The sequence below is a fragment of the Amblyraja radiata genome, chromosome 34 (genome assembly GCF_010909765.2).
Source record: "Amblyraja radiata isolate CabotCenter1 chromosome 34, sAmbRad1.1.pri, whole genome shotgun sequence".
Classification (NCBI taxonomy): domain Eukaryota; kingdom Metazoa; phylum Chordata; class Chondrichthyes; order Rajiformes; family Rajidae; genus Amblyraja; species Amblyraja radiata.
In genome coordinates, this window is record NC_045989.1 from 4,217,343 (window position 1) to 4,230,102 (window position 12,760).

At 45.7% G+C, this 12,760-nt stretch overlaps 1 protein-coding gene across 1 annotated transcript in view; it reads left to right on the forward strand.

Moving 5' to 3' along the window:
• kif7 (kinesin family member 7) overlaps positions 1-12,760 on the forward strand; it is a 51,434-nt gene that overhangs the window by 22,114 nt on the left and 16,560 nt on the right. Inside the window, exons 7-12 of the mRNA XM_033050596.1 lie at positions 742-932; positions 2,582-2,709; positions 6,258-6,452; positions 7,684-7,886; positions 8,982-9,179; positions 11,497-11,622. Of these exons, the coding sequence (XP_032906487.1) occupies positions 742-932; positions 2,582-2,709; positions 6,258-6,452; positions 7,684-7,886; positions 8,982-9,179; positions 11,497-11,622 (1,041 nt within the window). The remainder of the gene's footprint in view (positions 1-741; positions 933-2,581; positions 2,710-6,257; positions 6,453-7,683; positions 7,887-8,981; positions 9,180-11,496; positions 11,623-12,760) is intronic.

Here is a 12,760-nt window from a genome sequence, read left to right on the forward strand (position 1 = left end):
TCCTTCCCATTGCCGGCCCTGATTTGTTCTAGCCTTTCCTCCCCTCAAGTTTCCACCATCCCCCCACCGATCTTTCAGTCTGAAGAAGAGTTCTGACTCGAAATGCCACCTATTCCTTTTCTCTGGAGATGCTGCCTGAATCGCTGTTACTCCAACATTTTGTTTCAATCGTCAGTCGTTGGAGCGTTCTGATTTCCTCCCCCACCTACTGCCACCCCAGCTGAGATGAGGTAATTGCATTCACATGGCTCTGTAACATATGAGGCTGAATGTTTACCCACTGAGTTGTGTTTGCTTGACTGCTTGTGGAGGTTGCACAAAGTATGGGAAGCGTTTGTACAATAAGGCGGCCCAGTGGCGCAGCAGTAGAGTTGCTGCCTTACAGCGCCAGAGATCTGGGTTCGATCCTGACTACGGGTGCTTGTCTTTACGGAGTTTGTACGTTCTCTCTGTGACCGCGTGGTTTTCTCCAGGATCTCAGGTCTCCTACCACCACACTCCAGCGACGTACAGGTTTGTAGGTTAATTGGCTTGACATGATTGTAGTGTGTGTAGGGTACTGTTAATGTGCGGGGATCGCTGGTCGACACGGACTCGATGGGCCGAAGGGCCTCTTTCCGCACTGTATCTCTAAATTAAACTAAACAATGGTTCTGCTTTCTGCCACGGCAGGAGGTCAAAGTCTTAAGCCATTACATACTGTTATTTTTCATTTTGGTAATTTCCTTTGCTGCCTTTTAGACTGGTGCATCTTCCTTGGAGTGTTCAGGTGTTGGATTTTGCGATCGCAGTCACTGTTTGCAAAGGAATCTGCCGGGTGAGTATTCTGTGCCTCACAGATACATCGCAGAGGACCTCAGTGAATCCACAGTGTCGCCATCTGATGAGGAGCCAGAGGATGCGGAGTTGTGCAGGAGTAAAGGGAAGAGCAGGTACGATATATCTCAACTGATACTCTCGGAACAGCTGTTTCCCGGTCACTCCCTCTTCTCCCCTCTCCCATCAGACAAGCTTCGGGGGAGAAAAGATATGGAACCCGCTCAGTCTGAATAAGGGTGTCGACCCGAAACGTCACACATTCCTTCTCTCCAGAAATGCAGCCTGTCCCGCTGATTTACTCCAGCATTTTGTGTCTATCTTCGGTGTAAAACAGCATCTGCAGTTCCTTCCTACACATTGAGAAGCCAACTCTCAAGTGTCTTAATGCCCCTGTCCCACTTAGGCGATTTGTTAGGCGACTAGGCTGTCGCCACATGATCACCGGGGTGTCACCTGTATGGCCGTGAGTCGTCTCCTCAGTCGCCCAAAGAATCGTAAAGTTTTTCTCGTCGCTGCTGGATTTTGAAATGTTCAAAACTTTTTGGCGACAGTTGGCTTGTCATAGGTTGTAGCCGGTGCTGACTTTGGTGAATTCTATTGGCGACTACCTACTTCAACCTACGTCAACCGGCGACAGGTACCGGCGACTGAATTGTCTTCATTTGTCGCTGACAGGGTCGTTACCTTGTCGTAACTTGTCGCGGGTGGACGTAGGTTGTCGTAGGTGGTAGATTGTTGTAGACATTGTCGTAGGGGGGTCCAGTCGACGTTTTTTCTGCTAACCTGATGTTATGACATTACTATAGGGGTTGACAAATCGGAGATCTGTATTACACAAGAGTTATTGCATTCAGGAAAAAAATGGACAAGATATTTAGAAATAATTGTTTAGGTTTGCAGGGCAGAGGATTTACATCATAACGGAAAGACTCATAGGATTGCACTTTTATTCAAACAGTACAGCACAGGAACAGGCCTACAATATCTGTACTGGATATGATGACAAATTAAATATTCCCTCTGCTTGCATGTGATCTACATCCCTCTATTCCCTGCACATCCAAGTGCCTATTTAAAAACCTGTTGAATGCCACCGTCATACCCACTGCCACCCCACCCCCCCCAACAGGAAGCACGGTGGCACAGCTGTAGAGTTGCTGCCTTATAGCGCCAGAGACCCGGGTTCCATCCCGACTAAGGGTGCTGTCTGTACGGAGTTTGTACGTTCTTCCCGTGACCTGCATGGGTTTTCTCCGAGATATTCAGTTTCCTCCAACACCACAAAGACGTACAGGTTTTTAGGTTAATTGGCTTGGTATAAATTTCAATTGTCCCTAGTGTGCGGGGATCGCTGGTCGGTGTGGAACCGGTGGGCTGAAGGGCCTATTTCCGCATTGTATCTCTAAACTAAACTAAACATTCCAGGTACCCACCACCTTCAGTGTGTTTAACAAATAAACTTGCTCCATAAACTTTATTCCTCTGATCTTAAAGAATCGTTAATTCCTTAATTCCTTTGTTCCTCTGCCCTTTCATCTTCAACATTTCCACCCTGGGAAATAATTCTGATGGTCTACCCGATCTATTCATCTTGTATTTTTATAAACTTCTAAACAGATATTCATTTAACAAAGGTTAAAAATGAATGCAAGATGTAATGAATGAATTAATATCTTTACGTTGCCTGTAAAGGGCAATGGGCATATTTGTAAAGATTTGGTAGTGTTCTGATATCCTGAGAATTATTATTTGTCCCTAACAGACGGCAGATCAATCTGACCTGGACGAAAAGGGACGTTCCTAGAATGAGCAGCATGGTGAACAGTAGAGGCAGCCTCGTCCAACAGCAACACAGTGACTCGAGCAGTCCTCCGGGTGAAATACTGAAGTGTAAGTATCTCTAGAGCTCTGGTTACTCATGGGCAGTTAGTGCTTCAATCAGCATTTCTTTGTTGCTATGTTAAATTCCAAACGTCTTACAACAAGGCTTCTCATGGAAGCTTCAGTCTCCATCCAACCTATGCCTCAATGGTGGTACACTCATGGAATGGTGGAGTTGCTGCCTCGTAACGTCAGAGTCCCAGGTTCAGTCCTGATCTTGGGTGGTGTCTGTGTGGAGTTTGCACGTTCTCTCCCTTTGATGACATGGGTTTCCTCCGGGTGCTCCCACATCTCAAAGACATGCGGGTATGTAGGTTAATTGGCCCTCTTGTGGTGCGTAGGTCTCGAAACGAAAGAGAGGAGTCAGGTATTTCGAGAGGCACCTTTATTTGTGTTCCTCCCGGTTGTAGGGAAGTCCACACGAGAGAAAGATGGCACCCAAACCCCTGCCTTTAAACCTTCTGGCTAAGGGCCGCCTCCGGACTGAACCACTCCCGTGCCGAGGGGTTCGACAGTTAGGATGGTCCGACCCTTGGGAGCCGCCACACTCTGTAAATTATCCCTAGCGTGTGGTGGGATAACTAATGTGAAAGGGTGACCAATGGTCGGCATAGACTCAGTGGGCCAAATCCATGATGTATCTCTAAAACGTCCTTCCTTTTCTTAAGCCGGGGTTTTCTCCCATTTACTGGTATTATAAAATACCAGTGCGTGGTTGTAGCCTGATATGTCATGATGGATAGTCCACGGAAAACTGCCTGAGAATTGGGAGAAAGTTCTTCAACTGCGTCAGCCAAAAGTCTGTACCTTGGTGTGCATCGATGGTTGGTAGACCTTAGGATTGAACTCATCCAGTAGTCAGTGGTGCCATATTAGGTGCACTATTTCTCAGTGACAGGAGATCAACAATCCTGACAATCCCACCACAGTACAACAAGTCAGGTTCCACATAAAGCAAACAAACTGTAAATGTGAGAAATCTGAACGAGCAACAGCGCTAGACATACACAGCAGGTCCGAGATTGTCTGTTGGAGAGAGAAGGAAGAGTTAATGGTTCACCTTGATGTTTAGTTTAGTTTAGAGATACAGAGTGGAAACAGGCCCTTCGGCCCACTGATTCCGCACCGACCAACTATGCCCGCACACTAACACTATCCTACACACGAGACAATTTAGAATTTTATCAAGTCACTTCGCCTACAAACCTGAATGTCTTTAGAGTGTAGGAGGAAACCGGAGCACCCGGAGAAAACCCACACAGGTCATGTCAAAACAGAAAAAACGTACAAACTCTGTACAGACCGCACTGTAATTCAGCAACTCTACCCTCAAGACAATGACTCAAGACAAATGAATAAATTAAGCTATCCTTTGTCTAAGGCATACTCCAAAAAACTGAAATTGAATTTTCTGTTGTTCAGTATTATCCCAGGCAGTAGAGATAGCTCTACTGATAGAGATCGAGTTTCTCCAGCATGTTTGTCTACCTTCGATCTTCCAGCATCTGCAGTTCCTTCTTAAACAGTAGAGATAGCTTCCACTTAAAAACAAATAAGATTATGGGCTGGAAATTATGGATACAAGGAACTGCAAAAGCTATTTTACAAAAAAAAGACACAAAATGAGTGGGTCAGGCGACATCTCTGGAGAACAAGGACAGGTGACATTTCGGGTCAGGGCCCTTCTTCAGACTGGGCTAGAAATTGTTGTGTGATGCTTTGCTTTCCTCAGAGAGATTGATGTTCCAGAGCTGAATGAAATAATGTCCACTTCCATCTCACTTTGTGTCATTCAGAAATGTAAAAAAAACACATTTGTTACCCTTAAATACACTGGAATTTCCACCAGGCTTCCCCTGGAAGCACCAGTCTCCATTCACCCCTTGCCTACCTCAATCACCGGTCATGTTTTAACCTTAATACCACGTGCTTGCAGCAAACCATCAACCCGATGGTGCATTTGGCCATCACCCACCACCCATCACTGGCCTCAATCCTGTCTTCAAGATTTAGTTTAATTAATTGTCATGTGTGTATTGTCGGGTACAGTGGAAGGCTTTTGTTGCATGCTAACCAGTCAGCGTAAAGACAATACTCGAGTACAATCGAGCCATCCACCGTGTACAGATACATGATAAGGGAATATCATAAATAACATTTAGTGCAAGTTAAGCCAATAAACCGTTCAAAAATAGTCCGAGGGTCTCTAATGAGGTAGATAATACCTCACGACTGCCTCTAGTTGTTGGCGGGGTGGTTCAGTTGCGTGATAACGGCTAGGAAGAAACTGTCCGTGAATCTGGTGGTGTGCGTTTTCACATATGGGAGAGGGAAGTGTCCGGGTGTGCAATGCCTATTCAGTTGTCCGTGTAACCTTGGACTTCGGCACAGCTGAAGTTTGCAGTAGATGGAACGTGAATAGAAGTGAACCTGCAGAAAGTTATGATGTCGTGCGACTGCTGCCCTGGCCCGACTCAGTGGGAACCTTGCACTGACGGGATGTGCGGTAGAATTTCTAGGTGAATCTATTTCATAAAAGCCCTACGTGTAGGAAAGGACTGCAGATGCTGGTTTAAATCGAAGGTAGACACAAAATGCTGGAGAAATAGATCAGTCTGAAGAAGGGTCTCGACACGAAATGTCATCCATTCCTTCTCTCCAGAGATGCTGCCTGTCGTGCCGAGTTACTCCAGCATTTTGTGTCTACCTACTGCTTTAAAAAAAAAAATTTTAATCAATTGTTAATAAACTTGCTCAGTATGTTCCAGTCGGCCCAACTTGCCCATGCCAACTATGATGCTCCATCTACGATACTTCCACATGCCCGTGTTTGGCCCATATCCCTCTAACCCTTTTCGATCCATGTACCAGTCAAAATGTCTTTTAAATGTCAATAGGCAATAGGTGCAGGAGAAGGCCATTCAGCCCTTCGAGCCAGCACCGTCATTCAATGTGATCATGGGTTATCATCCCCAATCAGTACTCTATTCCTGCCTTCTCCCCAAATCCCCTGACTCCGCTATCTTTAAGAGCTCTATCCAACTCTCTCTTGAAAGCATCCAGAGAATTGGCCTCCACTGCCCTCTGAGGCAGAGAATTCCAAAGGTTCACAACCCTCTGGGTGAAAAGGTTTTTCCTCATCTCTGTTCTAAATGGCTTGCCCCTTATTCTTAAACTGTGGCCCCTGGTTCTGGACTCCCCCAACATCAGGAACATCTTTCCTGCCTCTAGCGTATCCAAACCCTTAATAATCTTATGTTTCAATAAGATACCCTCTCATCCTTCCAAATTCCAGAGTATACAAGCCCAGCCGCTCCATTCTATCAACATATGACAGTCCTGCCATCCCGGGAATTAACCTTGTGAACCTATGCTGCATGAGATAAATGTTGTTATAGTACCTGCCTCCACTATTTCCTCTGGCAGCTCGTTCCGTACACCCATTAGCATCTGACTGTAAAAGTTGTTCCGTTTAACTCTGGGTAAAAGACTGTGCATCTACCCTATTTATTCCCCTCGTGATTTTGCATCTTAAATCGTACTTTCCCATTCTACAGCTCCACACGGGATGGGAGACCACAACGAGGCCCACTGTCTTTCCTTTTCAAATGAATTCAGGGAAAGTTCTCCTGTGAGTCGTCCCAAGTTGGAGAATTCGGAGTGGAGACTTGTCCAAGCGCAGCATAAGATGCGGGAACTGGCCATCAACATCCGTATGAAGGAGGAATTGATCAAAGAACTCGTCAAAACAGGTGCAGGGGGTTAACTCCGTATAGATTTATCAAACAGTTTTTTGCATTGACCTTTTCCCATTATCAACAAAACGCACACGAGGTAATCCATCAACCTGATAATTCAATCTGTGTTTCTTCTGAAAATTTAAATAGCAGTCGATGAACAAAGACGGCAATATTCCAGGAGTCATATAATAAATCAATTGCTGTAATAAATAAATTAGTACATGTAAGTAATCAATAGGATATTTGAATTGGTTTCCAATATGCACTGGCTTTAATAATATAATTTTTATCGTATTGAGTTATTTTCTTCATAATTTTGTCAGATGACATTTTTGTTAACAAAACATCATAAATGTTGCCCTATCACAAAGTAAAAGGTTACTGTACATCGCTCTGACTGCACTTGTTAACATATTATCAGGGCAAGACAGTTATCTCACTGCTTTTGTCATCATTTTAATGCAGCAATTGAAATTTCTCACATTCAAAATGAAAGATTATTGCATTTTAACGTTATCAGTTTTATCGGTTGAATTGCGTTTGTGGCTTTAGCGAATTCATTAAATGCAAAAACATTTTAAAATATGTGGAGGAACTTCAACGCCTCTTCTAATTGCAGTTGACTCTTTGTGACCGACATATTAAGATTTTAGAAACAAGGAACTGTTGCTGTTTTAAACAAAAGCACACAAAATGACTCAGCAGGGCAAGCAGCATCTCTGGAGCACATGGATAGGTGATGTTTCGCTTTGGGACCCTTCTTCAGAGCACGGTGGTGCAGCAGTAGAGTTGCTGCCTTACAGCGTCAGAGTGCCTGGGTTTGATCCTGACTACGGGTGCTGTTTGTACGGAGTTTGTATGTTCTCCCCTAAACCGTGTGGGTTTTTCCGGGTTGCTCCGGTTTCCTCCCACACTCCACAGGTTTGTAGGTTAATTGGTTTTGGTAAAAATATTAAATTGTCCCTAGTGTGTAGGATAGTGCTAGTGTACAGGTGATCGCTGGTCGGCGCGGGCCGGAGCGCTGTTTCTGCGCTGTGTCTAAACTAAGGGTCCCAACCCGAAACGTCACCTATCCATGTTCTCCAGGGATGCTGCCTGAACCGCTGAGTTACTCTAACACTTTGTGTCCTTTTTTTATTATTAAGCTGATGTCTGGATTTAGAAATTGTAAATGTCTTTTACTGTAAGTAATCCCATAAACTTTCAGTTAAACCAGTTTTTTTTAACTTGCTTGAACGGCCAGGAAGAGATGCCCAGGTGATGAACAAGCAGTACTCTCGGAAGATTCGGGAGCTGGAACAAGAGGCGGAGCAGGAGAGGGCAGAGCTGAGAGAGGCTCAGAGGCAGCTGCGGGATCTGGAGGAGAAGGGACCCAGGGACCTGATGGAGAGGACCAAGCTCCAGGAGTACCATAAAAAAGTTGTGGCAGCTCAGAGCAAAGTGCAGGTGTGTGAGGTGACGAGTTTGCTAACTTAACTCCCTTCGAATGAGGTGGTCGTATCGCGCACTGCAGATGCCATGTACAAGAGCAGGCTCCAATTCTGCAGAGTCGATGTGACAAAGGGCCTGGCCCACTTGGGCGTCATTTGCGCGTCACGCAGATGGCGCGCGAAGATTTTATACATCCCAAATTCCTGGGGAGCCGTGCGCGACCACGCATCTCTGCCTACCACACCACGCACCATGCGCGCATAATGTGCACCATGCAGGCATCACGTGCACGACACGTAAATGATGTCGCGTAAATTACACGCAAAGGACACCCACGTGGGACAGGCCCTTAACACAAACTCAAATTCAATGGCGAATTGCACATTTGTGCACAAAGACTGGCCACTTTGGTGAAGTACCAGAAGGTAATTGCCTGCTGTAGACCCAGCATAGAGGGGAAAGAAAGTTTCCTTCTGCATTCCTAGGGCGGCATTGTAGCGCAGCAGTTGAGTTCAAACCTGACCTCCAGTGCTTGGCTGTACGAAGTTGTATGTTCTCCCTGTGACTGCGTGGTTTTCCCCGGGTGCTCCAGATTCCTCTAACACTTCAAAGATGTGGAGGTTTGTAGACTAATTTGCTTCTGTAAATTATCGCGAGTGTGTAGGATAGTGTTAGTGTACGGGGATCGCTGGTCGGCGCGGACTCAGTGGGCCGAAGGGCCTGTATCTAAACTAAACTAAACTAAACGGAAATCAATAGAGGGGAAGGTAAATTTCCATCAGCATTTAGGATCTGCCTCAGAGGGCGGTGGAGGCAGGTTCTCTGGATGCTTTCAAGAGAGAACTAGATAGGGCTCTTAAAAATAGCGGAGTCAGGGGACATGGGGAGAAGGCAGGAACGGTGTACTGATTGGGGATGATCAGCCATGATCACATTGAATGGTAGTGCTGGCTCGAAGGGCCAAATGGCCGACTCCTGCACCCACAGTCTATTGTCTATTGTCTATACTCACTGTCATACAGTTTAATTTCCTGCTTCAAAAGGTAAGCACTGAATGATTTTATTTTGTACGCAAGCTGCAGCTAATCTTGGCCTTCATCTTGTTGCCAGGCGCTGAGTCAGAAGAAGCGGGACACAGAGCGGCTTGTGTCACTCTCGTCACAGAGTGAGCGTCGCATCCACGAGATGGAGAGAAACGTGCAGCTGATGAAGCAGCAACAGGCGCTCCTGCAGAATAAATTGAAAGAGGAAATGCACCAGAAAAGGCGATTTGAAACGGAGATGCACAGAGGAAAACATCGCGTGCAGGTGCACCTTGGTGTTTAGTTTAGAGACGAAGCATAAAAATTAGGTCAAAGTGCTGGGGTAATTCAGCGGGACAGGCAGCATCTCCGGAGAGAAGGAATGGGTGACGTTTCAGGTTGAGACCCTTCTTCACCCGAAACGTCACCCATTAACAGTCTGAAGAAGGGTCTCAATCCGAATGTCACCCATTCCTCTCCAGAGATTCTGCCTGTCCCGCTGAGTTACTCCAGCATTATGTGTGGAGTAAACCAGCATCTGCAGTTCCTTCCTACACATAAAAACAGGCCCTTTGGCCCACCGAGTCCATGCCGACCCATTCACACTGGTTGTTTGTTATCCCACTTTCGAGTCCATTCCCTACACACTAGGGGACAATTTACAGAGGCCCATTAAACTGCAAACCCAAATGTCATTGGGATGTTGGAGAAAACCCATGTGGTTACAGGAAGAATGTGTAAATTCTACACAGACAGCACCCAAGACCAGGATTAAACCCGGCTCTCTGGTGCTGTGAGGCATCAATCATAATCACAATCATACTTTATTAGCCAAGTATGTTTTGCAATATACGAGGAATTTGATTTGCCATAGTCATACTATTAAAAAGCAACAAAACACAAAATACATTTTAACATGAACATTCACCACAGTGACTCCTCCACATTCCTCACTGTGATGAAAGGTGAAAAAAAGTTCAATCTTTTCCCTTCTTTGTTCACCTATGGTCGGGGGCCTCGAGCCATCCGTTGCCGGGACAGTCTTGGCTCCTGTAGCCGACGGCGTTCGGGCCCTCTGCGTTCAGGGCGATCAACTCTACACTCTGCCTTCCTATCTGTGAGGACACAAAGTAGTATATATTGGATTATCACCCGTTATCTTGAGCAGCCTTCATTGTTTCCTTGTAGTTGAAGGATCAAACACAAGATATCAGGTTTGTTTAGTTTAGAGATACAGTGTGGAAACTGGCCCTTCGGCCCACAGAGTACAGGCCGACCAACAATCCCCACATACTAGTGCTCCCCTACACACTAGGGTCAATTTTACCGAAGCCAATTAATCTACAAACCTGCACGTCTTTGGAGTGTGGGAGGAAACCAGAGCACCTGGAGAAAACCCACGTGGCCACAGGGAGAACGTACAAACTCCGTACAGACAGCACCCATAGTCAGAATCAAACTCATGTCTCTGGTGCTTTAAGGCAGTAACTCTACCGCTGTGCTATCGAGGCCACCATTTCAACAGTTATTGAAAGATTTGTTTCCTTGGATTGGGAACTCTTTAATCAGCATGAAGAGCACCTGAAAAGCTGCTCCAAGCCAAGAGCTGAATGTTTATACAGCTGTACCCCAGGAATAGAGCCGCTTTTCAGCCCGTAGGGTCTCCATAAAGAACTCTCCCATTTGGGAAGTGTACAGAACCACCTTACAATGCCTTCACCTCAGCAGCAAGCACTGAGAAGGAGTGCCAGACAGGGAGGGATGTGCTGGGCATGAATTTCCAGTCCACCACCCAGTCACTCACTTTCCCCCATCAACTCTGACATGAGGGTCCTAGGACAGTGCAGTACAACCCTTCATTCCATGCCTGTTCATGTGTCCGTCTAAATGCTTCTTAAAGTTGCTAATGTATCAGGTCTCCCCTCAGTCTCCTACTAGAAGGCAGGTACAGGATACTGAGTTGGATGATCGGCCATGATCATATTGAATGGCGGTGCAGGCTCGAAGGGCCGAATGGCCTACTGCTGCACCTATTTTCTATGTTTCTATATTTAAGAAAGAACTGCAGATGCTAGAAAAATCGAAGGTAGTGTAGAGGCACCAAACATCGTGAATAAATGGTTTCATGCGCGTTTAGTCCTCAAACACAATAGGTGATGTTTCGGGTCGACACCCTTCTTCAGACTAATGTTAGTCCCACATCAGTCTGAAGAAGGGTCTCGACCCGAAACGTCACCTCTTCCTTCGCTCCATAGATGCTGCCTCACCCGCTGAGTTTCTCCAGCATTTTTGCCTAACTATGATTACATATTCTGTTTTGCTGCTGTGGCTAAATGATAATAGATATCCAAGTTCAGAAAGCAGGGGTTGGAGAAACAAAGAAAAGTACAGAGAGAGGATTGGGGAATGACACAAAGAAGCTGGCGTAACTCAGTGGGTCAGACAGCATCTCTGGAGAAAAGGAATAGGTGATGTATTGCGTCGAGACCCCACTTCAGACTGTGTGACATTTCAGACAAAATGTAATATGTTGTAGAGATGGCGTCCATGATAACAAGACGAGGAAATAATGGAGTGCTAATCTTTCTGTCTCCTGTGTGCAGGAACTTGAAATAAAACATGAACAGCAACAAAAGATTCTTAAGATTAAAACGGAAGAGATTGCAGCCTTCCAAAGGAAGAGGCGAAGTGGCAGTAATGGATCTGTAATCAGCCTTGAAGAGCAGCAGGTAAGATGGATGAGAGCAAGAACAGTTCAGTCGTTTGGATCTGAACCAAAAGGGATTTTTCTTTTGTTTCTAGACACAAAATGCTGGAGTAACTCAGCGGGTGAGGCAGCATCTATGGAGAGAAGGAATGGGTGACGTTTCGGGTCGAGACCCAAAACGTCCCCCATTCCTTCTCCCCATAGATGCTGCCTCAACAGCTGAATTACTCCAGCATTTTGTGTCTACCTTCGATTTTATTCAGCATCTGCAGTTCTTTCTTACACATTTTTCCGATGTTTATTTGGTTTCCTTTTCATCTTCCTACCATGGTCCTCCAATGCTGGAAATGGAGGTCCTTCCTGAAGTTCTGCACGGATCATTAAATATTTGCAGGTCGGGCAGCATCATTGGAGAAAAGGAAGTGGTGATGTTTCGGGTCGAGACCCTTCTTCGGAGTCAGGGGAGAGGGAACCTAGAGGTACGAAAAGGTACAGAACATACCTCTAGTTTCCATACCTCAAGTTTCTGTAACCCTGACTCAGTCTGAAGAAGGGTCTCGACCCGAAACGCTACCTATTCCTTTTCTCCAGAGATGCTGTCTGACCCGATGAATTACTCCAGCTTTTTGCGTCTATCTTCGGTGTCAACCAGCATTTGCTGCGGCACGGTGGCACAGCGGTAGAGTTGCTGCCTCACAAATCCAGAGACCCAGGTTCGATCCTGACTACGGGTGCTGTCTGTACGGAGTTTGGATGTTCTTCCCGTGACCACGTGGGTTTTCTCCGGGTGCTCCATTTTCCTCCCACACTCCAAAGATGTACAGGTTTGTAGGTTAACTGGCTTCAATAAGATGGTAAATTGTCCCTAGTTTGTAGGATAATGCTAGTACGAATTTGCGTTGTTAAATACGGATTTTATTTTTTAAAACGACCATGGATAATCGTTACAACGAGTCACCTCTGCACCTGCCATGTTGCAGCAAAATCGCCTTGGAATTTTACATTTTTAAAAAGCTCGGGTTTAATGAGTAGTGCAGAAAGATTGGAGTCGCTTATCACTTGATTGAACTGAGACGAAAACAATTTGTTAACTACCACTGTTAGCACTTGTTAACAGCCAGTAGTTAACACGTAGTTATACAATGTGTTACCAATACATC